This window comes from Saccostrea echinata, unplaced genomic scaffold (assembly GCF_033153115.1).
Source record: "Saccostrea echinata isolate AGI-Se365-2 ecotype Australia unplaced genomic scaffold, CSIRO_AGI_Sech_v1 ptg000028l, whole genome shotgun sequence".
In the NCBI taxonomy this organism is placed as follows: domain Eukaryota; kingdom Metazoa; phylum Mollusca; class Bivalvia; order Ostreida; family Ostreidae; genus Saccostrea; species Saccostrea echinata.
The window spans coordinates 16,206,600-16,231,918 of record NW_026889777.1 but is presented as its reverse complement, the minus strand read 5'-3'; the positions used below and the strand labels follow the sequence as shown (position 1 = coordinate 16,231,918).

The 25,319-nt window shown below is 32.1% G+C and overlaps 2 protein-coding genes across 2 annotated transcripts; both read right to left on the bottom strand.

The window, feature by feature from the left end:
- Positions 1 to 1,119: 1,119 nt before the first annotated feature.
- LOC133193570 (ficolin-2-like) lies at positions 1,120 to 7,216 on the bottom strand. The gene is made up of 5 exons (XM_061329532.1): positions 6,985 to 7,216; positions 4,724 to 4,806; positions 3,475 to 3,571; positions 1,682 to 1,846; positions 1,120 to 1,361 (listed from the first exon to the last, which is right to left on the bottom strand). Exons 1-5 carry the CDS (start codon positions 7,214 to 7,216, stop codon positions 1,120 to 1,122), a joined length of 819 nt encoding a protein of 272 aa, XP_061185516.1.
- Positions 7,217 to 16,292: 9,076 nt separating this feature from the next.
- Positions 16,293 to 24,967, bottom strand: LOC133193569 (ficolin-2-like). The gene is made up of 5 exons (XM_061329530.1): positions 24,910 to 24,967; positions 19,375 to 19,457; positions 18,869 to 18,965; positions 16,886 to 17,050; positions 16,293 to 16,534 (listed from the first exon to the last, which is right to left on the bottom strand). The coding sequence occupies exons 1-5, from the start codon at positions 24,965 to 24,967 to the stop codon at positions 16,293 to 16,295; spliced, it is 645 nt and encodes a 214-aa protein (XP_061185514.1).
- Positions 24,968 to 25,319: the final 352 nt, after the last annotated feature.

Sequence of the window (25,319 nt, the reverse complement as noted above, 5' to 3'; positions counted from 1 at the left end):
TTCAAAATATCTTAAACCTTCAGTAAAACATATTTTATGATAGATGAGACGATGCCTTAATGCACGCCTTAATTAATTTAAAACATCATTTTATTCATAAATTTAATGAATTAAAGAATAACATATACAATATACATTATACACATACATTAATCTACGTGTTAAAAATAATCGATATTGTTTAATTTATTTTCAAACACTATACGGCTAAATTATTCGAATAAATTCAGTTTAATTTAAATACTTCAGTTCCAAAACCATCCAAGTGGAACTTAATGATTATTTCAACTACTTAATCAAAATAATATCGCAACATATTTTAGTCTTATACCTATGAATTTAGAAGGGATTATATGCTTTTCTCCGTCTGACCATCGTCAAATTCTGTCTGTCTGTCCTTCTGTATTCCAGGCAGTCAGCCACTCTTTTTCCGGACGTTTCCCCCCAAAGTATATTGAGCTGATTTGTTGGTACATTTATCCGAGTCTATCTTCATAAATTACAGATCAAGGTTGCATTTAGTTACACGTTGACGAGATTTATCAGAATCAGGGCCAATATCGAAAGACTTTAAGATTGTACATACACTGTAAGTCAGTAAAATAAATGTGGTATACCAGTATTAAAATTGTATAAGTTATTATCAAATAAGTTAAGGATACAGGACTGTCAACAGAATCGTTAAAAGTTAACATTTTGCAAATTCCTTGATAGATAACTGACTTTGTCTGCAGATGCAATCTGTTGTTAAGTCGAATGATGACGGACTCTTTAATGCAAATTCTAATGCCAATTTTTTTCACATTAATTTGTCTACATATTTTTCCGTTTACCCGATCATGCATATGACAAGGAGCACACAGCAGGTGTGACCGGTCGACAGATGTTGATTAGTCCTCCATACCACTTGATCGAACCCTGGTTCCAGAAGACCTTGTTAGCTATGCTCAAATTTTGTATTGTTTAAATGGACTTTTGAGAATGATAGTTTTTCCTTATCTTCATATTTCATTGTATATCTAGAAACAAAGTTTAGCTATCTCTGAATATTTGCTACTGTTTCCTGTCATTAGATATAAGGGACATGTAAATCTTTCGTTGACTATGAGAGATTCAAATTCAGGGTTTTCTTATCATCATCCTCACTTCCTTCATGGAATAATGGAATCCTTTCCAGGCGTACCAGTTGATGCCGTTTGAATTGTCCGTGTTCCCGTACTCACCATTAAGGTTAGACCTATGGCAAGAATTATACCACCAGCCTCCCATTCTGCCAAGGGCGCAGTTGTAACCAGGGTTCTTATCGTTGTCGTTATCAAAGGTGCTAAAGAACATGTTGCTGTGGTAGAGAAAACTGTCCCCTGTAGAAAACATAAGAAAAAAAACCCGAGATGAGAAAACTGCTCACTGCATAATGTACAGTTTTTAAATACAGAGGCTTCATTGGTCTAAATGTGAATATAAAAACATTTTGTCGCAGAATGAAAAAACAATGCATTCTAAGAATAAAATAATAGTAACACGAAATTTTGTAAATGTTCTGTAACAGTACGAGGTTTGTACATATGAAGTGTTGAAGCATATCTTTGTATCTAGAAACAGACAAGAGCGAAAAAAACTCTCTCTTTCTCTCTCAAATTCAGAAATCAGAGGTGGAAGGTTCAAGAGTATGTGCATGTACCTGCATTTCCGGTGTAACCTGAGATATGTAATCTGTACTCTGAAATCGCTCCTTCGGTGTAGAAGGTACTGTATTCTGCATATTTCCAAACGCAGTCATGATCCATAAGCTCAATCCTAAGATGTGTATATCCTTCATTTGTAAGGTGATATATGTTTTCATTACCTGGGAAAATATTAAATGTGCGAGGTGATGGATTTTCAAATACATTTGAAATCAAATTAGACATGTGTCATCTACCTTAACGATTTTGTTAACAATAATCTTTTCATGCATCTTATTCTTTTCCAAAAACAGCATAGTGGCAATTGGCTTGGAAATTGTCTAGTAATAAATGTCAATGAAGTATGGAGACAACAAACAGTATATATTCAAGCTCAAAGTCCATTTAAACAACACAAATCGGGAGATGAGCAAACATTTGTAAGAATAATCTAACTGTGTCTCCGGAGAAGCCCCCACCACAGTTAGAATACGTCCCATATAGTTTCAATGCAGCAAATCGGAGCGGATCCGCTCCGAAATGATTTTGAAGAATATAAAAGAAGGTGCGGTGAAAATAACTAACAAATTAATCAAAAAAACCTTTATGAGATTGTATATGCCTTTTATCTTAAAAATAATCCATATAAAGACGAAATTTCAACTTTTTTTTCTCGCTTCAAATTTACACGCCATGTTTACAATCGGAACTCTATAGATTGCTCGTAGTATATGCACTGCGTTTCAGTTATCTTCCGTGTTTATTTTGCTATATTGCCGATACAAAGAACGAATTCTGGGACAATAGCATTTTAACGATTGAACGTTCTATCTAAGCAAACACGGACCACCAAAAACATCAGAGGTGGGATCGGGTGCCATGGAGGAGTAAGCATCCCCTGTCAACCGGTCATACCCGCCGTGTGCTACTTCTCATGATCGGATAAACGGAAAAATTCGTAGACAATTCAGTGTATAAATAATGGCCTAACAACTAGTATGAAAAAAATGAAAGCATTTGACCTAAATTAAAAAATGATCGTACGTAAAGTATGCTCTTGCTTATCGAATCAACTTGGAGACATAAACCCCATACGCAGGTGAAAAGGGTATATTGCTACATAAGTAAGGAAAGTATTAGCATTTATACAAGTTTATGAGCTCATGATACGGTATTTTGAAACTCTGTGATATAACTTATAGCGAGCGCAGCAAGTTCTACCGACAACGCCTGGGCGAAGAGAAAATTCGGACTTTGCACATTGATCCAAATGAATTTTTTCTACAGTTACCGACATTGTAGAATATCGATCACGATGTATTTTGATAGTATGGGGTTATAAAATGGGGGCGGCTTCGCCGCCTCGGGAGTTAGTTTCTTCCCTCGGGGAACCATAAATTTGCTATTTCCCTCGTACCGATTCCATAACTGTATCTCTAAAAATACATCAGGATCGGTATTCTATAATGGATCGATCAGACTGATAATTGGAGTAAAGAAAGACTGAAATCTCTTTTAGAGTGTTATCGGAAACACTTGTTAATAAAATATTTAATAACTATTTCTAATAATTTCAATTCAATTTTCATTTGAGGATTGGGAAACAATCTATTCTTAGATTGTCAGATTCTTTTGCAGTCTTATATATTCTATCCGTGGATGTTTTTTTTTTTTTCCTTCAAGGCAAATGAATGTACTTTAATTCTAATAGTAAAAAAATAGCTGCCACTCTTAGATTTACAAAGCAGGCGACACCTTTTAACACTCTAGTTAAGACTCTTTTTTGGCTCTTTATCACAATTTAACATACCTATCCAAAATTCGGAGTCACGTGAGCCAAACCCTCTCTGATACTGTGTCCAGTTTTGCTTAAAGTTTACAGATCCATCGAATCTCCTCTGGATTAACTAAATGAAAACGAACAGTAATCAGGTTTAAAAGTCCATTGATACAATACATATTTAGCATAGGGCAAACACGGACGTCTAAAAACATCAGAATTGGTACCAGGTGCCATCTTTACATCATACAAGATTCACAAAGTTGAAAATCACATGGAACTACTGCATCAGTATTTCTTTATTAGTGTTTTTCTTATCTTAAACAGGGTATGGAATAGGTTTTACACCCCTTGAGTTTTCAAATTTGTCAATATATAACCTTTTAAGGGGAAATTTTGAGGTTCATACAAAAATTTCACTCACGTGAGTTTCATGTTAAAATTTTACATGAAAAACTTATAAAAGTTAAAAGAAAAAACGATCTTTTTGCTCTTTTCTGAGTATTTCCCTGGAATATTTTTCTCAAATTCGTATGGGCCATATTTCCCTATGTATTTATTACTATAGGGTGTTATTTGAAATATTCTTTATACAATTTTAAACAATATTACAATGTTCTTATTGCAAATAATGATATATATATCCCCCGCTTCATATGAGTATAATGGCAAAGTCCATTTTTTTGTTATGGGAAAGTTAAAATATCTGTTCGACCAAAACATTGCGTAGGAGGTACACGATATAAGTATGTAATAAAAATTCTGTGAAAGTATCATTACATTTTACTCAGTGGTATAGGAGGAGTGCAGATAAGAAATGGATACCCCTGATATTATAGAAAGAATTGCAGTCTCTATGTTTTGCTATGGAAAGCCTTAAATGTGAGTCAAATCAAAAATTAAAATAGAAAGTGAACAAAGGCACAGTGTAATGAATTAAAGATTCTGTGAAATTGTCATTTTATTTTATTCAATGGTAAGGAGGAGTCGAGGGTAAGAGATGGGCACCCCCAATATCATACAAAGAATGACAGGGTCCATTTTTTGATATGGGAAACCCGAAGTATATATTCCATCAAAGAGTAAAGTATAAGGCACAAAGTAACAAAGATACTGTGAAAGTCTAATTGAATTAATTCTTTGGTATAATAGGAGTTGCGGATAATAGATGGTACCCAAAGAGTAACAGACGGACGGACAGAGAGATGTACAGACGGACGGGCACCTCCATTAATATACACCCCTGCTTTTCAAGCGGAGATATGAAAATATGTATTACCGTCCATAAATGACTGTTGCGGTGGCATATGGTTGATACAGTAGCACCAGTCGTCAATGATAAACTACAGTAGAAGTCCCGTCCTTAAGAAATAGGAAATTTTTCAATATATTAATATATTTTGGAAATTACATAGGCTTGAAAAAAAAAACAAATTAGGTTATATGCCTTCAGGTTAGATAGTTATGTACATGTAATAAGGCAGCTTTAGAAGCTTACAATTTTACAGTCGCTTGAAAAAGCATAAGATTGCCTAAATATGACTGTTTTGTAGAATATACAACTTACTTATGAACATATTCTATAAACATTGTGTATTTTAAAAATTAATTTAATTACCATTTTGTTTGAGTTTCAATATAATTATCCTGCTCATTAATGTAAAGTGGGCAAGAGCCGTTGACACTATTTTCGTAAGGAAAATAACTCTTTAAGGACATACGCAACGTAGTTTGAACTTTATTGTCTTTTTCCCTGGAGTTGAAGAGTTCCAATACTTAAAGGAACTGTGTGCTACATTTTAATTTCTATATATGCTATTGTACAATTCTTCTAAAACAAGTTTGGATAAACAAAACATCCAGAATATATGTACAGTAATTTTTGTATATTTTTCTTTGAATTATACAAGAATTTTCATCAATTGATATCTTTTCAAAACCCCTGGTAATGCATGCTGATTTTTTGTCTACGAACATCTGATGGCACTATAATCTTATATTAAGAATATCTTGAAAAATTATCAGTAGGTATGGTACGTTGCGTATGTCCTTAAATGAGTAATTTTGAGGTTTTTTCCGTTTGAAACTTAGAAATTTAACAAATGGATGACCACAAATTTCCAAATTCCTTTCTGATTTATCATATTCTTATATTCAACTCATATTTCAACAATTCTTAGAATTTTTTCAAAGATTAGGACATAATATAAAGCCAGAAATGTACCCATTTCTTTCAATTACACAGATCACTTCAAATACCATGTTAATATTAAGGTGGGTAGTAGGTATTAAATATAATAAAAGTAGCTAATTTAAGGTGAAAAGAACTTAAAATCTTAAAGACCTGAAGAAAAATAAGAACTGGTATTGGCAATAAATACATTTTTATGTCAAATGCTTTTAGATAGAATTAGCTGGATGGATGGTACAAATGACAGAGATGATTAATAGAAAATTGACTTCAAATTTGTAGTTATTTTGCAAAATTCGTAAAAAAAAAAATATATTGAAAGCTCCAGCCATAAATTTTCATTCTGCATATATTCTACTCTTGACATACAGAAAGAAGTAGCACAATAAATAATCGTACATAAAAAATCTCCTTTAAACTATGTTCAATTAGTTTACAAACTCCACTAAACGGCAAAAGCACCGAAATTCTTGATTTTTTTTCAGAATTCATAATCCAAAAATAAATACGAATTGCAAGTTAAAATAACCTGTATAGAAACCCAAATGTTTAATTGCATTACTGAATATTTTAAAATTACCTCTATATTGCTGGAATTATCGTTATCTGGCCTCGAGACCATAAACTGAGAACAGACTTAAGTCAAAATTTTGATTTTGAATATCTTGATTTTTATTTAACATGCATACTTAAAATTTTGCAGGTTTGTATAATATTCCAGTATAAATTATAGATGAAAATTTCGTTCTGTTATCAAAATTATTTCGAAAGTTATGTGGATTTGAAATTTTGACTTCAGTCTGTTCTCAGTTTATGGTCTTGGGGCCTGAACTACTTACTAAGAATAAATGAATTGATCAAATAAATGCCAAAATCACTATTTTGTTCAGCTTGCTTTTTTGTTACAAAAATAATTATAAATTTTTCACAGCATATTAAGAACTTTGAAATCTGCATGCTAAGACTCAAAATACATTACATGTGAATTTTCCACTTTAAAAATCTTTAAATAAGTCTTCTTTTTTTGAAAAATTATGAAAATTTGTTCCAGACAATACAAACGAATGTGCAGACCATTATGTCTTAGATTTAATGAGTTTTTTGAGCAGTGAAAATCACTTCATAAACATCATGTACAAATATTTGTAAAAGTAAAGATATTTGATGTTTCCAATTTCTTATTGAATTGGATGAAAAAAACTTACCTTTTGGACTTTCATTTGCCTTAAAAAAAATATGTTTTTTTTTTAAAGATCATTAACACTTCAAAAAAATTTAAAGTGCTCTGAATATATGTATTATACTTAGTCCTAGTTTCAAACGCACCTTTTGAAAACGCGTGCACTGACCACCTGATGAAATAGACGGATTAATGCTCACAAAACCAGATAAAAGTCTACACACGTTTGTTCCTCCTTGGATTAGGTCCATTCCGATACAATTTTGATTTCTGTTACACTCTAACCCACAATTCAGCAGAGGCGAGGACTTGTTTTCTAACGAGAATTCATCCAAAACACAGGATCTAGACGGCACCTGACCACTCTGAATGACAAAAAACCCGTTTTCTACCACTGTCATTGAAACAAAGGGCAACATTCTACATAACACTGTTATAAAGAAGCACATCGACGCCTCCATTCCCTCCAGCAATTAATTACACGTATTAGTCTTAGTAGAAGATACTCAAATATATATTTTACTCGTTCTCAAGGATATATGAAATCCAAAATGGGTTATACAATCGAAAATTGCTAATTAAAACAGAGAATTGAACTAAAAAAATAAAATGCTTTCAAGTCTATGCTATATCCTTTTAACCGAGGTTTTAATCGAACTTTGAGATGCATTATCACATTTAATATAAAAAATTTAAATCAATATCTGTTCTGATACAGGAAAACCAACATCCGACGGGTAAAACAATTTCTCCCGGACGTCATGGTGTAAAGCATTGCTAAAGATTTGATTTTCAAGAGTAAATAATAAAAAAAAACCCAATATATTTCAAAAGCTGGAAGCTAAATGTTAGCAAACTAATGCATGTCGTCCTTGCAAATGCAGCAGCAACATGCAGTAGTTTAATTATTGAGAATTTCATTTAAGGATAATTAAATCCTTAAGCTTTCAAATAGTTTGTTAATCAAATATTTTTGTTTCATTTGCATAAATGAAACGATATATTTGCTCACTAAAAAGCTCAGACCAGATGTGCTTTTTCGTACTTATTTTCATACAATCTGTTTCATGACACAATGTCTCCCTAAATAAAGCTGCCAAGTTTTAATACGAAAAGATATGCACCAGAAAACATCATATTTCATTTTTGAAAAATTACGAAAAGCAAAAGAGCGATGCTTTTAAAAATGTTATCATTGTACATGGACAAGTCCATTTTTTAAAAAAAACTGCTCTGTCAATTGGGATACTTTTGTAACAAAATCGTTGGATTTACAATTATGACTTAGAAGCAGGAGGATATAAAGCTTTTGTGTATGACAATAAGGTGCAAAAGGGGCGAATTTTCATATGTATATTCAGTAATATTTTGTTTTAATATTTAATTACATGTATATCTTTCCGATTTCTTACTTCATTTTATTTGTATTAATAAGTTGTGATGCATTTGTTGTCGAAAGTTCCATGTTGAAATCGGGTAAATGCGATGCAATATTCATTGTTGAAACCTTAAAATATTATTCTTAACGTCCCTATCATTATCTGTCACTCGCCAAATATTTGATCAACAGGTATGATGTCATTGGTAAGGCATTTATCCACGTGATAATTCATCCTTTATACCATCAAAAGTGACAAGATGTACTTTATATTTTGTTTAACATGTTTCTATTTATTTCTAAGATCTGGAGTAAATCTTTAAATATAGTACACGTCATATAGCTGACTATGACGTCGTATTGTATAGGCAAGTTATCATAATATTATCTGTTTGTAGCCTTAACTTACCTGCGTTTAAAATCTGCAGGTTAGAACCAATTTCGACAAAAAAAATCTGACAGTTAACGATGTGTAATCTGTTTCTTCTAAATACAAAAATTTCGAAAATATGTATTGTCTGCTACAGTGACTACATATATATATATTTGTCAAACAAAGAAGAAGAAGAAAACTTAATACATACAGTGATAGAGTTTAATAAATAAAACTGAAAACACGACTACTTATTGAAAAAAGATTCAAAAAGTATTCAAGAGAAGATATAGGGTATATTTAATCGACTGATATTGTATCGAGGTGAAAAATGAAATGAAAAATTGCTCTCGTCTCCACATGCCAATCAATACAGCACTACTCCCCAGCTATTTTCCCCGATCCAGTAGAAATATTGCCTTAGTCTTGCCAGTGATATTGTGAAATCTTCGAGTATTATATTTTTTATCAAAAAGTAAAAGTTCTCGGACTCATTTGCATGGGTGAGTTAGATAAAAAACTCCATTTACGCATTTGTGTTGAGTAACAAATAAATATATGATTTGGATTTTTAGTAGAATGACATAGCAGCCGGGAAATAACTCGGCAGCTATGTCAGAATTGTGGAGAGGATGATCATCAAATATTTGAACAATTCAATACATGTATAAGGAAACAATACGGTCAGTAAGGGATTCAGCTCAATGTTCCAACTTCCAAATAGCTAGTGGACATTTATAATTCAATTTTAGCCAACCTAGATAAATATGCAACATCTAAGGTTTACTTTCTTGATTTTCAAAGGCTTTTGATAAAATCTGACATAAAGGAGTTTTTTTTAATGTAAGCGTCATATGGGATCATGGTATTTTGCTGAAATGGATTGAGAATTATCTAGATGACATACTTGTAGTTATATCCGCAAGTATCTTACGGGGCTGCGTTCTAGGTCCTTTATATACCTCCTGTAGATTAATTACAAAGTGGGTAATTAAATAAACAAAATAAGACTGCTTGCTGATGACACATAGAGTTTAAAGTAATATATAATGCTCCTTATGCATTTATTATGCATTTATCAATGTATTTATTTATCAAAGTCAGTTGGAAGAAAGTCGCCACGTGGCGCAGTGGTTATCGCGTCTGCTTTAGAGTCGTGGAGTAAGGAGTTGATCCTTACATCGCGGGTTCGAATCCACTGCGGGACGTGGAGATCGGTCCTTCGGATGAGACCGTATAAACCAAGGCTCCGTATCGCAGTAGGTGTTGGCACGAAAAAGATCCCTCACTGCTCAATGGCCCTAAGTGCCGAATAGGTATAAATTTGCAGCCCTCCACTGGCAAGTCATGGCATCTCCATATGAGTGAAAAATTCTCGAGAGGAGCGACAAACAACAAACAGTTATAAGAAATACGTCTGCATTTCATACAACTGACTTAGATAAATAATACATGTATATGGCTTCATCATCATCTGTGATTTCATCTGTTAAACATGTATTTTTTTTTTCAATATGTACATTTAACCATCCCCATGCTTACTATGCTTGAAATCGTAGTCTTTTTAAGCGAATTAAAGGCAGGATGTCGCCTAGGGCTTCTTTTCAAAATGAAGCTAAATGGTCATCTCATATAATCAAAATATATGTATACAAACTTGTTCTTGATTTAACTTTTTAGAAATTCTTAAATATTTATTAGACAGGAGTGCACTGATAACAATTTATTTTGATTTTATTCCGCTAATTTCAGAATATGATTGAATAGTTTGGGATAATTGTTCACGTGGAAATTCAAATCTTTTAGAAAACATACAAGTAGAAGCAGCTAGAATAGAATATCAACAGGCCTTTGGAAAAATTCATCCAGAAATGCTTTGTAATTAGAACTAGACTGGGAACCCTTAAAAAGAGAAGGAAAAACAAAAACTTTCACTATCCCCCAAAATACTGTACATCAGAGCTTTTTTTTATCTTGTACAATTGGTTCTATACCTTTGAAGCCAATGCAACATGCTTAAAACCTTTGAAATACCGGTTATTTCAATTTTAATTTAGTTTAAATTTGTCACACCAAAAGTGAAAGCCTAATATTTCAATAGTATATTGTCTTGTACTACCCAGTTATGGAATAATTTACAAATTTATTAAATCAATGTATTTTATTATGATTGACATGTTTCATACCAATTCTTAAAGTTTTTATATCAACTTTCACTATGGATTAATCTCGTTTACTTGCTCACTATATACAGAGAGCTCAACGCGAGTGTGACTGGTTGACAGAGGATGCTTACTGATGAAGCAAAATTTATTTAAAAAACTACATCATGAAAAGAAGTCTCTTGTTGTAGCCTTTAATTCAACTTTAGGTATATCTACTAGTATTTTAAGACAATTTTCATTCCTACGTTGATTCGATATGTACTCTTGAACTCGAAAAATAAAGATACCACAAAAACCTAGAAAATGCACTTTATGAGGATGCTTACATACTCATATGACAAACCATGACCATATTGTTCTTGAAAATTTATTAAAGACTTTTTCCCTTTTTATCCCCATGTAAAAATTTTATCCCCTAGTGTGAGTTATTGGTGTGTAAATCACACATACTTGTCACGTAGGCATATTTCATGAAGCGTGCTAGCGCTTCGTGAAAAATATGCCTATGTGTTTAAATGCACCAAAAATATACTCAGTGTTTGAGCTTGTCGATGCACTATATCGTCATATTTTTATTAACGTCCCTGTAGCCTCATTGTGACGTCATTTTAGCGCCAGTTTTTCCGTGTATATTTCTACGCGTGAGTATACACAAAAATAGTTTTCAAATCTATTTCACAGTTGGCTTAGTAGAAAAACACAGCAAATGTAAATATTCCTTTATATACCCATATAAGAATTTGATGTCTTAATATAGCCACACTCTACCCCTAGAAGCATAATATGAACAAATTCAAATCTGAATCACCTGAGAATGCTTGCATATTCATATGACTAAGCAAGATTTTGAAGGCTTTTTCCCTATATAAATATTCCAATGTCAGCTTTTTATCTCCTTTGTGGACAATTATTTGGAAAAGAAATTAATTCTATGCTACCTGATGATGTTTGCATAATAATATATCCGTTTTGTCCTTTAAAAGAATAACCTTTAAGATATGTTCTTTTATTTTGGTTGCATCCTTTTACTTTTGACGTTGATTTGAATAAAAAAAAAAACAGTTCTACAACACCTTTTTTAAGCTTATGCTTTTGCATAATTTTTATCTTTCAAAGACTAGTGGTTTTTGGAAAAAAAATTTTTAAAGATGCAACCAGATTTTTATTAAATTCTTAATGGTATGCCCTCTAAAAAGATACAATTATTGTGAACATATGTATTGTCCTTTACAAAACTTTGATATTTCTTATGCAAAATATAATTGTCATGTACAAATTTGCATAAGAAAAATAAAAAAAAGTTTCATACTTGACAGTATCCCCTGTAATGTAAAAACACATAAGATGTGCTGAAATGACCATTAAGGAAAAAGCGAGAGTTGTTGGAAAGTTGGTGTCTTAGATTGTCCCTACCACAGGTTATAATCACATTTATCCCATTCTTTTTTTCTTGCCCAATATTTGCCCTAATTTGGCAACCTGTATCAAAAGAAGATTTATAATATTTTTCCTCTCTTACAGGTTGCACGTCATTTTGATAAACAACTTACAGTAATCCGAAAATTTTAGGCAAAATTCAATCAAACATGTAATTTTTGGGATATTCACCGAAGTCCAAGGTCTTTTATCACAAGCAGAGGTCAGGATCAACATCATTCTTCTCATCGTCACTTGAGATAAAGACAGAAAACGACCACCTCAAGGGAAGTACAAACGAATGGAATCCATGGCCATCCCATATCAGCTCAAGCAGTCTGCGATCGTCTTAAGGAGGTTCATTTACATGCCAGACGTCCAAGGAGAAGGTTATTGCTGACCAAGTTGACATCAAGCCGCACACAAAGACATCTCAGATTTATCGGAACTGACTAGACAAATGTCTTCTGTTGAAAAAAGAAAAATTTAGTTACAGGGTCTGCTAATCAGAGGTGCATTATATCCAGAAGGCTGTTTTGCTGTAATTAGAGCCAAAACTGATCGCACTAATTGTTTGGTGATGTTTGATTATGAGGGTGTGTCATGTCAGGGGTTTTTTGCTTTGAAGGTTTATGGGATAGGACCGGAAATTCATACAACATCCAAATGAAATATGTATCATTTACTATGTATATTAAAGTTTTACATAATGTTTGTGCTTAATTCATATACTCATCAGGCCCGTAGGAAGCAATTTCAGTTTGGGAGGCACAGCCATACATTTTCAGTTGAGGGGGCACTATCAACTACCAAAAATTCCTTGACAAACAAAAAAAAAGGTTTTTACGTTTTGACGTTCTTATTGAGGGGGCACAAGCATATAGTAGCTATGTTTTCTATAGTAATCTATATATCAGCAAAATTATTGGGGGCACGACCCCCCGGTGGTGCCCCCCCCCCGGTTCCTACTGCCATGCTCATACAAATACATGTATTTGATGAATACTACAATGTAGTTTAATGTCAATACCGATATTACATTTTACAAATGCAATTATTCATTAAAACCATTTCTTGTATTTTTTCATAAGGTCTAGTAAATATTCTAACTCAATGCTCAATATAAAATCGAAATGCAATTACTAGACTTACAAGTATATATATTTTTATGAAAAAAAATAAACTTGTAGACAATTCTTTATTTCAATATAGATGCTTAAAGGGAAAATTTATCGAGAGGAAATTACAACTCTACAGGCAATCAAAAAATGCTTCTAAATCTAGAAAATCAATTAAAAGATGCCTACTTGTTCCATTGATTTAATCCCAAATGATTAAAGAATGTATGTATAAATTCGGTTTTCCGTACTTACATTTTCAAATAACTTTGAGTACCTCATTATGAAGAATAGGGCTTCAAATACAGCGATTTCTGCTTCAGAAACAATCACAAATCAGCCAGGATTTTCTGAGGGTCATTTTCATCTGTGAATATAATATTTAATTAATTTGTTGTCACTATGTATGTATGCTTTAATTGAGTTGCAGTCATTGTTTCATTTCTCGTTATCTGATTTACTCTGATATTTTATAATACACGTAATATCACTATGCTAGAGCGAGCTGGACCACTTGGACTTCCGGTCAGATTTCATTATTCGTTTATTCGTATCAATCTCTTCTCTTGTTTTTTTCCTTCCGTATTTTTCACATCAAAGCAGATGAGCTCTCTCTCTCTCTCTCTCTCTCGTTATCAATCACGCTCTTCTGCGTATAAAATTTATGATTTCTTCGATTCTTTTATACATTTCATTGATTTCTAGATCTCGTGACGCCATGTAGTCAGAAATTAAAACACAGCAAGATTGTGAGAATAAGAGAAGCTGGTGGCAAAATAAAAAGATACTGGTATTTAACTAGATTAGTATATTAATATTGTGCCTTGAATTTATTTTGGGTGTACAGAATTTATTGTTTTAAAAGAAATGAACCTATAACGCTTTCATTCTTTATACATCTAAATGTTCATCGTTAAGTGTTCTTGAACAGAAAATAATGAGAGTTTACACAATAGAACCACAGGATATTCATGTTTTCTCTTTATGAAAAAAATAACAAAAATATACATATATATTTAAAACACATAATAAATTATAAAAATCTATTCAATATTTTATAAAATTTTATACTGCTAGTAAAATAGAATATTTTATAATAGATAAGTTGGCATAATCTACTATACATGACTTAATTTAACTTAAACAACATTTTACTCACAAAAGGAAATAGGATTGGACATGAGTTGAAAGTTACATATACATTGTACATTTATGAAAAAAATGATTCTGGTTGATTTATTTACAAACAACTTCAATTTAAGTTTTCCAGGACAATTCAAGTTATGATAGATATTTTAGTACAAAAAACAAACTTATCCAAAGAAAATTTAATGATTATATCGAATACTACCTGTAATTTAAGACAATAATTTTTAATCCGTCACTGATTAAATAGTAGGCACCTGATCCCGCCTCTGATATTTTTAGTGGTCCGTGTTGGCTTTGTTGCCAAGTTGTATAGTTTCAGCGGATTTTAAGCTTGATTCCCGTTTGTTATCTCCATATTTCATACGTCCACTCCCTCTGGCCGTTTGATAGAGTCTTCCTGTCCCCATAAGGCTGTCTTTCAGGCAGACTGTCTCTCTTTGTTTTCCAAATTTTTTTCCCTAGACACTGCATATTTTGAGCTGAGTTTTGGTAACTGAGTGTAAAAAGTGAAAATAACGAAGATTGATTTCAAAAGATCTATTAACAATACTGTGAACAGGGCATAAAACATGGACCCCCGGAAATTCCAGAGATGGGATCAGGTGCCAAGGAGGAGTTAGAATCCCCAGTCGACCGGTCACACGAGCCAAGAGCCCCGTGTATTGATCAATAGACGGAATATTCCGTAGTCAAATTTAGTATGAAACCAAAAGCTTAACAGCTGGGCTGCGTTAAAGATCGTAGCGGCTAGCCTAGCGGGTAGGTGATAGATATCTATCTCTATTGAACGGACAGCTAGCGTAGCCGCTAAGTCTAAGATTTGGGATAAAAATATATCAGTAAAAACTTATTTTTGGAACAAAAAAGGTTTATTTCAAGCGAAAATATATATGTAAATATACAATTAATTCGGTAAGATCTAGAAAATAATTCACCGTTTTATTAAAATCTAATGTGCTGTGAAGTTGTAACTAAGCAGGCCATCTTGGATTTTTACTTAGCAATAAATATTTATGCTAGCTCTCCCTACGTAGCAGCTAAGTTAGCTCTCCGTTCAAGAGCATAGCTTTACGTAGCAGCTACGCTGTTGAACGCACCCCTCGTGTGAAACATGTCAGTCACAATACGACCCAATGATAGGTTGTATTTGCTAAATAGGTCATTATAACGACCATAAAATTTAGGACTTTAAACGAGGTTGTAGAAATCCCTGTAACACCAACCTATCTGTCAGTAATCTGCCTAGGTTAAAAAATTCATCATACTCATAGCATGCTCTTGAGTATCGAATAAGTTGGGAAATGTAAACACAATATGCAAGTAATAGCGGAATACTATTACACAAATAAGAAAAGATGACGATGGAAAAGCTGAAGTCATGTCATACAATTTAGTTGTTAGTTGGCTCTTATCGTCTATAGTTAGTAGAACATCCAGATATGAAATAGATGTGACAAACTCTGTGGTGTCTTTAATTTCAAGTTAACTGGGATATCGAGTCGACATATGAATGAAAGTAACTATTGTTAATTGATAAGACGTCATCGATATATCTTAAGTACAGTTCACAGGAAGGCTACAGTAAGTGATTTCTTCATCTTATGCATGCGTTGAAGAGTTTCTGATAAAATTTGAATCTTGTTCCGATTTGATGAATGTTGACGGAATTTCCTTATGCGATGCTCCCAGATTGCTTTTTAATTTTAATTTCCTCGGCAAAAAAAACAAAACAAACTTAATTACTGTCAAAATTAGAAGTTGTAAAGCGGCATTGAAATTGCATGTCTAGTAACAAAGATTTGCTACATCTGAAAATTTGACAATGTATCTTTTATCATTCAACTGAAATACATCTTCCATCGTCCATAATATTCAAATTCAGGGTTTTCTTATCATCATCCTCACTTCCTTCATGGAATAATAGAATCCTCTCCAGGCGTACCAGTTGATGCCGTTTGAGTTGTCCGTGTTCCCGTACTCACCATTAAGGTTAGATCTATGACAAGAATTATACCACCATCCTCCCATTCTACCAAGGGCGCAGTTGTAACCAGGGTTCCTATCGTTGTCGTTATCAAAGGTGCTAAAGAGCATGTCGTTGTGGTAGAGAAAACTGTCCCCTGTAGATTGATTTAAAAATTAAGATGAGAAAGCTGCACACTGTATTATGTATTGTAAAAGGCTTCATCAGTATTTGTGTAATAAAGAACATGTCCCTTTAAAAAAAAAGAATGCATTTTTTAGAATACATTATAGCATTGTCTATTTCTTAAAAAAAAACTTCTATCGTCTAGATATGTAACGTGTATTATGTATTTAGCTATGCTTGTTTCTAAACAGGCGAGAGCAAGACAAACATTCATTCTATCTATCTACATTCAAATTGTATCTCTGTCCATACACACAAACACGCATAATTAGAGAGAGAGAGAGAGAGAGAGAGAGAGAGAGAGAATCTAGTAAGTATGTACCAGCATTTCCGGAATAGCCCGATACGTGTAATCTGTACTCTGAAGTCGCACCTTCGATGTAGAAGGTACTATACTCTGCATGTTTCCAAACGCAGTCATGATCCATCAGCTCAATCCTAAGATGTGTATATCCTTCATTTGTTAGGTGATGTATGTTTTCATTACCTGGGTATATAACATATGAGATGATGTATTTTCTACTATATAAATTGTGATTTGTTGTGACCAGCATCTTGTACACAGTACAATAATTAATTCTATAATACTTATCATGAATCATACTTTGTTAAGGTAGTCCCACCCTCAGGTTCTGAAAATCAGTTGTTAAGTAATTGAAAATGTCTTTGATAACTCTTAAAATTATTATTTAATTTTAAAGTCTCAAAAACAGTTTGAAATTGAAATGTTTTCGTGCAACAATTTTTATTTCATCCCATTATGATTCAACGTTCTTTGAACCTTGGAAACGATTTTATAAAAAGTTGACATTTGTATCTCATAAAAATACAAAATTAAAATATTTTTAGAGAAATCGAATTTCCTTTAATCTAGCCTATAAGCATGATACACGTATGAACTATATGGAGATAACGAACAGTATTCAAGCTCAAAAGTTCATTCAAACAATGCAAATCAGGAGCAGAGCAAACACGAACCCTAAAAACAACATGCAATTTTCTACGCATGCCTGGATACCTATAGTTTTTTTATCCTAAAAGATATTTGTTGATCACTTTTCAATTAGATAATGGATAGCTGGTGCTTGTATTCGCTTTACCTGAAAATATATTCGAGATTTGATAATTTTCCCTATATAATATGTTTAACTATAATCATGTACTTTGAAAAAATATCATGGGTAAATACACATTACTTTGTGAATTCAAAGACATTTTTGTGAGCATTTCAATTACTTCACAGCTGATCATCAGAACCTGAGGATCGGACTACCTTAATCTTTAATACTTTCAATCAACATCAAATAGTAAAATTCACTTTACATGAGTTAAACTCCTAAGCATCAGGTTGACTTTGTCTAATAATAAAAGAAGTTTTTCAAAGTTTTATTTTCAAATATATAACTGATAAAGCCCCAAACTTCGTAAAGGGGTCATGGATTACATACTTTTTGTAGAGGACACCTACTTATTATAATGAAGCAAATAATTAGCAATCTATGTCCTATGTGTGTCGGTATTGAATAAGGTCTAATTGTTTTCTCCCTTCCTATAAGCTATTTCGTTTCCCTTTATCCTTAAACTCTAAAACTAGTTGAATCTCACAGAATCATATAAGATAAGAAGCTTAAAAGGTTCAAATGATCATTGACAACGTATGACGGACGCTGACGGACTAAAACAGATGGCTATAAGTCACCTGAGTGAGTTTACTTCAAGGAGATATATGTAATAACAGTATCGCATCAACTTCCTCCATAAAATTCAATGACATAATATTTAAAAATGGAACTAGGGTAACATATGCAAAAAATGACCCTGTCTATAGAATATATTAATTGGAATGCCGCCCCATATCCTATCTCAAACATTCTCAGAAAGTTTAGAAAACGTCACTTATGACATTTTGTGTTTTTGTGCAACAGACTAAATTGCAATTTTACAAAAAAAAATCAATAAAGAATTAAAATATAATACAAAAATTTAAGTATATTTACATTTGCATAAAAGATTAAATCAAATGCTAAAAAACGCTCATCTCTTAAGGTTCTCTTACCCTCTAATAAGCGAAATAACCCTTACTGGGATTAATGACTATTAGATGTATGAATAAAACAATGATTATTCCTTACGTTTTCAGTAAACTATAATCCCTATGTCTTTTGAGGAAAAAAATCATATTTCTATGAAGCAAAATTTTATTATATTTGAATTTTTGACGATAAAAATGCCCAACTTCTAATCTGTAATTGTGTCAATTTGAAAAGTTCTGAAATTTCCTTAGCGTCATTTAAGATACATGTACCTATCCAGAATTCGGAGTCAGGTGAGCCAAATCCTCTTTGATATTGTGTCCAGTTTTGCTTAAAGTTCACGGATCCATCAAATCTCCTTTGGATAATCTACATTAAAGATAAATGAGATGAGTACAGTAGTGAGTTATACGCTCAAAACCTGAAACAAGACTCATCAATTTGATAATCTTTTTTTCATGAGTTTGTTTTGGAATCCCGACTGTAAATGGAATGTGGATTAGTTGAAGGCATTAATCTTTAAGTATGTTAATAAACCACTTATCATTAAGAAACTTTGAATTGCATACGCAAATCATACCAAATTTTGGGAAAGCAATTCACTGAAATTTAGAGATAAAATTGAAACAAATTCTGGCAAAAGCGATGTTTTTCTTACTCTTTTACGTATATTATAATTCATGAAAATGTACCGTTAAAACTCATGCTTTTGTTTCTTGGGAATTTTTTTAATACTTATCTTCTTGCAAGAAATAAGAAATATTGTGTACTGTGGTACCGTCCATAAATGACTGTCTTGGTGGCAAATGGTGGAGGCTGAGGCATTATTAAACAGTGGTATACTGCAGTAGAAGTCTCGACCTTAAAAATTAGAGATTTCAATATATTAATCTAATTTTGAGGATGACAGCAAAATATGAAAAAAAAAAATTTCTGACAAAATGAAGAAAAACGTAAATTTTAAGGAAAATTGTATCACATCACAGGAGAGAATGAACATGAAAATCAGAAGACTAATGCTCATATCAATATATTTGTCTCTGTTAGACTCACTGTAGAAATACATTGTATTCTATGGTTGCGCGGCAAAGTCATGCCTTTTCTTACGAAAACGTTTATTCAAGAATACACTGTATGTCTTACATATTTTTTCTGTAGACAGAAAAGATGATTTTGAATAAATATTTTGAAATTCAATGATGTACCTTGATTGGTTTTAATTATATGACACCAGTCCACCAACTTTTTGATAACCCCTCGTGCATGTACAATATCAATTTGGCCGAAGACTCATATCTACCAACATTTTCCTCAATTTAATGGTTATACACAGAGCTTGGTCTTAAAAATTTCTAAAAATCATTTTACTTGTAAGGGGTAATAGAAAAAAAAATGGCTTGAACCAAAGACCTTCCGATCATAGGGTGAGCACTCTACCGAGAAGCTTATATGACAGTAATTAAATGTTCTTTTATTGACTCAAAATGATGGCATGGGGAAAACGTTATTACAGGTACTAAAAATCCAAAACAACAGGAAATTTGAAATGAAGCTGAGCTATTTCTGATGAATTTCAAATTGTAAAAATCCATTCAGCTTTGATTAATATAACATTTATTTATGCTTAGCGTTTCCGAGCACTTTCATTACTTTGAATAAGATGAGAAAAACTTACCTTTAGGATTTTTATTTGACTGAAAGGAAAATAACAAACAAAATTATAACAAAAAAAAAATAGTTTTTGAAAAAAAATTCATAAGGATTTTTTTAAAAAAAATTATAGAGATTTCTAACATTTTTAAATTCGTCATAGATTTATGCAAACCTTTTGAAAACGAGTGCATTGTTCAGTCGGTGAAATGGACGGGTTTATGGTACTAAAACCAGTTAAGAGCCGACACACGTTTATTTCACCTTTAATTATATCCATTCCAATGCAATCCTGATTTTTGTTACACTCTAGACCACAACTGATTCCAGGCGAGGATTTATTTTTTAAGGAGAATTCATCCAAAATACAGGACTTATAGGGTACTTGCCCTCTCTGGATGACAAGGAATCCGTTTTTCATTACTTCCATTGAAACAAAAGATAACATTCTGCACAACGCAGATATAAACAAGCATCTAGACGGCTTCATTCCTTCTCAAACTTAATTTTACGCGTTGATCTAAGACGGAATCACAAGTATATAGATCGCAATTGTTTTTTATCTACAAAACAATCCAAAAAGAGTAAAGCAATGAAAGATATTGGTGCTTTGATTAAAAAAAGAAACGGCTTTTAAGTTCATGCAATGTCCTTTTATTATAAGGTTTGCAGTTTGGTTAGGTACTTAAACTCCATAAATGAAATAATTAAATGGATTTCTGAGATTCATATCACAGATAAGCACTTTCAATCAATATCTGTTCTGAAACAAAAAAAAGGACAAAGTTTGTAATTAGAGAGGGTTTTTTGCTTAATTTTACGACCTCTAGCTGTTGTAAAGGTTTTATAATCATGTTATCCATACGAAGTAAAATGCTTGAAGATTTTTTTATGTTTTCGAACGAATTGTATGCAGTCCTTTGAACGAATTGTATGCAGTCCTTTGCAAATGAAGCAAGAACATGTATTAACTTAATTTTGAAGAATTTCATTTGAGGCACTTAAATCATCTCAAAAAATTCTGACGATTTTTTTGAAATAAATGTATAACGACATATACTCATGTAAACTGATTAACCCATCTTAGAATACCTTATACTTATTTTCTAACAATGTGTTTTATACTACATGCACCTAAAAATTCAAAACCGAATTTTAACATGGGAAGTTATACACCAAAACACAAGCACATATCTAATTAGGTGAAGATTTATTAAAATCAAAAGATAATCACTTGTGTATTGTTGTTTAAAACAATCTATGTTAACTACAACAGATTGTCTATTTTTGTCGGAACTCTTCCGCCAATTGAAATAATTTTTATTCTGGTTGACAACTGAGTGCAACATTTTGTTTGCGAACTCTTTACTTCGAGTTACCTTAAGTAATTCGAGGTTGCGCCGGGTTTGCAAACACGGGTATTTAAATTGTTAGTAGTCTTATTAATAATTAACTAAGTTAACAATATACAATTATGTGCATAATGGGCTTATTCTAAAGCAAAATCTGACATTTCCATTTCGCATAATATTGATTTCATCTCACATGTTTAGTGACTTTTTGATCATCCCTAGTACATGTATATGCGATGAAAATGGTGCAAAGGAATTCAATTTTCATTTACATTAGACAAAATTTCTAACGCAGCACCTAGGAAAATAAATCGATATCTTTTCAAAACTGATTTATGATGTATTTGATATGAAATTATGTTACTTAAGTAAAAACAAATGAATTAGGCATTTAAATATCTTAACTGATAAAAAAAAACTGCAATGTTAAAAGAAGTGTAACCACTTCATAGGAAATATGAAAATCGTGCCCATACTTTTGAAGAATAAATTTTATTTCTTTTTCTTTATGTTTGTGATTTGTTTTTTGAACTAATTGAAAACTCAGAAAAAAAATCACACTGTATGCCGCAGTTGACCCTAGAGAACGTGCTAAAACAGTCCGACAGAATATTCCTTTGGGGAAAAAATTTAAAAAAAAAAAAGAAAAGAAAAGAAACAAAGAAAGAAACAAATTGAAAGATTATTCATTCCTCTTGTAAAAAAAAATGTAAATATAAAAATGTTTAGATAGCCATGACATTAAGTAAGCACCACACGACAATTTTAAGATAGTGCCACAAAATTAGGGCAACTCTAAGTCGTATAGAATGAGTATAGACACCAAGGCACTGGACGACTACTAGGCAATATGATAGTCAATCGTTGTATATTATTTGATTTTAACTAGGGAAAATGCATCTGTTGCAACCTCACGGATCACCATCGGTAATCACCAACTTCATTTTTAGGCCAAAACGGCTTATGATAAAGAATGACACTTAAAATCCTTTTCACAGTTTTGGTCATATTGGAAACATTATGAGTTTGAACTTGAAAACTGTACGTTATCTCCTTATTTCATGATATGTTTAGCGCTTACATTAAGATTGGCACTTAAATCTTTGTTTTCAGTTATAGTCAAATTGAATACAGGATATCTTTTAAAGGGATTGAGAGTTATCTAGATGTTCAATGTAGTTTTAGATGGATTATTTTCGTCTTTTAAATCCATATCTGCATGTTTACCGCAAGACTATTTTCTCTTTCTCTTATTCTACAATAATTAATATCAAGTGATCTATATTAATGACACAAGGGATTATTTATTTTAGAAAATAATGATGTTTGCTTATGACAGGTTCTTGTTTATAGTTTTAGATATTCGATCCTAATGCAGCAACGACATCTGTTGCTGTCTTGAGAATATTATTTTCTGGGCTTGCACATGGAGAGTAGAAATCAGTTCTAGTAAAGCCTATTCTTTAATTTTAAACATTAGAAGTTAGAACATTGCCTTAAACATAAAATTCCCTTAAAACTAAATTTTAAAGAGGCGCTCAAAAGTACACCGTGGTTGGTTAGATTCTGAATGTAAGCTTAAAGAGGTGCTTGGACACAGATTTGAAGTTAACATTTTCTCAAATTTTCTGCATAAATTCATGACTTATATGTTGCTATAGCATTTCATACTAAAATATAATAAAAATCTTATTTCATCTCGAAGTTATTGAAACTTCAAATTTATGGACGCGTTTGATTGACACATCCTTGCACTTTCACAAATTTTAATTCTATTCTCAATACTTAAAAAAAGTGGCAATTTTGTTTTGTATTAATGAAAAATATTAAAACTATAATCCAGAAAAATTCAGAGTAGAAATGTTCGAAAGCAAAATCCACTCACAGTATTGTCAGTCCGTGCTCAGTGGTGTGTGCAGACTATAACAATTAAACACACCCGGTGAATCGTAAACATTAACAATAACAGAGCTCGTGCCCTGTTTACAAAAACAGTTTATGTTTCACGGGTGTATCCAATTTGTTAAACTCTGTTCACAACACTGAGCACGGGCTGACGATATTAGTGAGGGGGTTTGCTTTCGCACATTTCTACTCTGAATTTTCTGGATTATAGATGTAATGTTTTTCATTAATACACAAAAATAGCTTCTTTTCTTAAATATTAAGGATAAAGATAAAATTTGTGAAAGTGCAAGGATGTGTTAATCAAACGCGTCCAGGAATTCATAGTTCCAATAATTTCCAGATAAAATAAGTTTTTAATCATATTTTCGTGTGAAATGCTATTGCAATATATAAGTCGTGATATTATACAGAAAATTTGAGAAAATATAAACTTCAAATCTGTGTCTAAGCACCTTTAACTCATTTGGAAATCAAAATAACAATTGAAAAGTTTATGTACTTGTGTAATGCTGAATTCTTGACATCATTTCATTTAAATGGAGTAAATGTCAAGGTTAAGAACGAGAAGGTTAAAGTCGATAAATTAATTTTGGTCAAAAAAAAATTTATGATAATGGTGAGCGAAATTAATGGACCGAGAGGAGAACTTTGCTATGAAACATGACTTTGCAACAGATATTTAGTATATTAATCTATTTCACAAAATTTGTAAAAGAACTTTTTCGTGCAAGGTAATACTTTGATATATGTGATAGAGAGAGAGAGAGAGAGAGAGAGAGAGAGAGTTCATAAATTTCGATCCAATAAAGAATAAGCTAAAACTTCACAATCTTTATAAATCATTATGTGTGGAGCTTCCAGAATCCATATTATTTACCTCTGATTGTAAGGTTACAGTTTAAAATTAATAATTGATACTTTAACCGATTCAGTGTATGATCAAATGATCTCAAATATCAAATCCAATATCTGTATTTACTTTTCAAACTTATTAATTGCTCGAATTGCTATTGGATACACAAAACCAAAGAGCCTTAATGAGTCTAAAAGTGTTATTGATACCAGATAATTGACTGATTTATTCTTTATAGGACAATTTGTAGGTTATCATGAGCTAGGAATTATCATTTTACATAAAGCAAGATTTTTTTTCAATTTCTAGAAACTGAAATGACTACAAGAGGTCTACTTATTTCTTTCCTTTTATTTGAACTGAAAAAGAACATATGCTACACATTGATTATAATGTATAAAGTTTTACGATTAATTTCCAAAAACTTCACTATTAAAAAATCGGATTTCATTTGGTATGACCGTTCCATTTAGTTTTTGCTCCAAAAACAATTACATGTCAATCAGGGATTTTCCGAAAATTATTCTAACTTCTGTTAAAGAGTACTCACATTCTTTCTCCGTGATCCAATTCATGTCCGTGAATGCAAGAATCCCCGAGGCTGTCATTTATTCTAAAAAGACACTAACTTTTGTACTACTTGACCTGTCTGAAGTGTGAGAGGGCCACAATAAATGCTAGCTTGATCCATGTTCATATAAATCAAAGCTGGGTGGTCAAAAATTACCCACTACATCCACCTTAAATATGAAGTGCGATTTTTCTGGCCAATGACTATCCAGCTATAATGTTCGATGCAATATTCTATATATTTGCTACCTTAAAAGTTTAGACTTTATCAAGTTAAACTTTACTATATAGTATAATGCCCATTGAAACAATAAAATCGGAACAGAGCAAACACAGACCTCTAAATAACATCAGAGGTGGGATCTGGTGCCAGAGAGGAGTAAGCATCCC